The 3,451-nt window shown below is 51.4% G+C and overlaps 1 protein-coding gene across 1 annotated transcript; it reads right to left on the reverse strand.

The window, feature by feature from the left end:
* Positions 1–1,232: 1,232 nt before the first annotated feature.
* Positions 1,233–3,451, reverse strand: LOC128727469 (skin secretory protein xP2-like). The gene is made up of 2 exons (XM_053821385.1): positions 3,421–3,451; positions 1,233–2,899 (listed from the first exon to the last, which is right to left on the reverse strand). Exons 1-2 carry the CDS (start codon positions 3,427–3,429, stop codon positions 1,877–1,879), a joined length of 1,032 nt encoding a protein of 343 aa, XP_053677360.1. The 5' UTR covers positions 3,430–3,451; the 3' UTR covers positions 1,233–1,876.

Here is a 3,451-nt window from a genome sequence, read left to right on the forward strand (position 1 = left end):
CAAGGCGCGCGCATGCGATGCTTTCTTTCGCGCACGTCTGGTTTTGTTGCCATTAGCAACCGTGTATTCAGGGCGCAACAACGGCGCGCTCGTCCGACCGTTGCCATGGTTATGTGTTTGTTTTTTCCTCTTGCCACCGCTTCGCCATTGTGCCATTTATTATTATTATAATCATCAATATCCCAATCGCGGCACTATCCCACTGCAACATGCCATCAACCGACCGGTGGTGAAGTGTCTGCATGCCCTGTTGAAAGTACCGGGCGTACACGTACAAAGACAGCAAGTGCACTCGGATAAACCGAACCTTTCTCCGCGCTTGTGGGTTCGAAATTGAGCGCCTTTATTCCAAGATTCATTCACCGCCCATTCTGGAGAGGGTTGAAGCCCACCGGCACTAGGTCGGTGGTCGCTTCACGCTCGTTTCGCCATGTGGGCCATTATTGGCGCGTTACATAATACCACGGTTCCGCGGTTCGAAACAGAGCCACACGGTGGCCATCTGTCGATCGCCAGCTTGATCATTTCCATATTAGCCGCCAATAAAAGCAAAATACTCTACACCATTCGCGTGTGGGTGCTCTTTTTCTACGTTCCTCACTCGAACGGCGGTTATGAAAGCTCATTTTCCCGCCGATTGTGCTGCAAATTAAGGCAGGTTGTTTGATTTGTTGTTAATGCTACCACGCCACCGATCGCTAGTGATCGCCTTCCGTGTTGGGTTGGCCTTCGGCAGTGGGTTTTTGGAAAAAAGTTAACCAACAGAGAAACACGTGCAACACGTTGGGAATGCTCGAATGGAATGTTCGAGAAAGCGCTTTTTCGACTTTAATTGCATCGGGCCGTCTTTTTTGATGAAGCATGCATCGATTACAAAGCCAAAGCATGCAACCGGTGCGGGAGTATGCAGCTGATTCAATTAGCTATTTATTTAATTACCTACGCCTCCACCTGTGGGCTCGTCTTCACGCTTTTGCTGTTGGCCTCGCACCAATAGAAGGCAGCTTTAATTAAAATAACAATGCGAGGAGATGTTTTTTTTCATCATTTTGTTTTTATTTCAAACATATCACATCGATCGATAACACTTGGTTTCGCTTGAGTTGTTTTGCTTTTGCTCCTGGTCTATCTCTTTCTCACTCTCAGTGTCTGGTCTTCGCGATCCTCCCTGCGGTGCGTTGCGGCATGAAGCTCAATTCGCAAGCCCACCGCAGACGGAGTCAGGCTCTGTCTTATGTTTTTTTTTGCGTGTGCTCCTATTTTTTGGTATGTTGTAACGGCGAAACGTATCCGAAAGTGGCATTGGTAAACAAAAATCCGATGTTTTCTTCTCTTCATTGCAAGTCGAAAAACAGATTCAGCCCCATCACGGGGCGGGACTTTGGTAAACAGAGGACATACAGAGGAAGTCAACGACACGGGAGCAGCGTCCAGAGCGAAGGGACAGCGGTCCTGCACCGGCACCGCGGGATTTATCGCCAAAACGTGTGGGATCATCGGGCGGTACCCTGGGGCCGCTGGACCCACTCTGCGCTGGTCGATCGTAATAAAAGCGTAAAACATATTATCAAAAAAAAAATTATAAAACAATAAAGCCCACCCCCAGCTCGGTGGGGGTGGGAGACAAAATGAAAACGGATGAACGTCTACATCTCGTACATCTCGGTCTTAGGTATTATGAGGCGAAAACAGGGGGGACTACTATGAGATGACGGGGGCGCGCTAGTGCGACCGCACGACAGGAACCATGCGCGTCTTCTTCTACGGCAGTGATGAACGATCAACAACTAACTAAAAACAACAAGTGACTCCAACCTGCAGCGGTACGCCCGGTCGGGATTTGGGGGATGATTGGTGAGGGAAGAGGATAGAGCGCTTAGTGCAGATCGTGGTGTTCATACGAATGATCATGGTGTTCTTCTTTGTGAACATGGACTGGTACATGGACTGGGACCTTCACGGGGTATGGGACCTCCTTCTCGACTGGGACCTTGACTTCCTTGTACACTGGGTACGGCTTGTCGATCGGGACCTTCACCTCGTACGGGATCGGCTTCTCGACGGTGTACGGCACCTTCTTCTCGACGGTGTACGGAGCTGGGTAGGGCACCTTAACCTCCACCTTGTAGGGCTTGGGCACTTCCACCTTGTAAGGCTTGTCGACCGGGACCTTCACCTCGTACGGCACCTTCTTCTCGACGATGACCGGGTACGGTTTGGGCACCTCAACTGGGTACGGTTTGGGGACCTCCACCTTGTAGGGCTTGTCAACTGGGACCTTCACCTCATAGGGCACCTTCTTGATGACGGTGTACGGCTTCGGGACTGGCACCTCATACTTAACCTCGTACGGGACCTTCTTCTCGACCGTGTACGGGACTGGGACGTGCACCTTCACCTCATAGGGCACCTTCTTCTCGACGGTGTAGGGCTGGGGCACGTGCACCTTCACTTCGTACGGCTTGTCGACTGGGTACTTCACCTCGTACGGGACCTTCTTCTCGACGGTGTACGGAGCCGGGACGTGGACTGGGTATTTCACCACTTCCTTGACGTGCACCGGGACCTTCTTCTCGACGATGTAGGGCTGCGGGATGGGGACCTTCACCTCGTACGGCACCTTCTTCTCGACCGTGTACGGGACGTGCTTCTCGACGGTGTACGGCACCGGGACCTTCTTCTCGATCGTCACCGTCTTGATGTGCTCGTGGTGATGGTGGTCATCGTGTCCACCGAAGTCGTGGCCGAAATCGCCAAAGGAAGAGTGCAGACCGCGCTTCTCCACATTCTGCGATTCCTTCGTCTCAACTTGGGTCTCCTCCGCCTTCGTGTCCTCTGCAGCAGTACCCTCGCATGCGACTAGTGCCACAAAAAGGGCAAGACAACAAGGAACAATAATCTGCAAGTAAAGATGGGTAATGGGCAGAACACACTCAGAACGGGTGCTGGGCTTCCAACTTCTCGCTGTCACGCGTTTTCGGGCTCAAAATCACTTCATCACTGGGAAGGATGGGATGGTGAGAGTCTCCACAAACCCCAACCGACTCCAAAACACTCTACCCAGCGATCCAAACACGGGCTACGAAAAGCAAACACCTCGTACGACTCAGCACAGAACTGGGGCGCTTCCATCATCACCACCACGAAGACGCCTCCATCCTTTTTAAGCAACATTCCAGATTTTTTTTTGTTCTTTTCTGTACGCTCGGGAAAACCGTTTCCCAGCCACTGTGTCAACACTGTGTCTATGCTTTTCGTATCCAGCTGCAAGGAACTGCCGCCATGCCGGGTGTTGGATTCACTGAACTGATTTCGTTTTTGTTGAGCCCCGAAAACCGCTTTGCGACGAACTGTTAGTCCTTTTTTGTTATTCTTGTTCGGCTGGATGCCTTGCCCACCCACAAAACCGACTGCACATACCATTCGCATTTTGAGCAAAAAGTGTATAGAA

Source organism: Anopheles nili, chromosome 3 (assembly GCF_943737925.1).
Source record: "Anopheles nili chromosome 3, idAnoNiliSN_F5_01, whole genome shotgun sequence".
Lineage (NCBI taxonomy): Eukaryota > Metazoa > Arthropoda > Insecta > Diptera > Culicidae > Anopheles > Anopheles nili.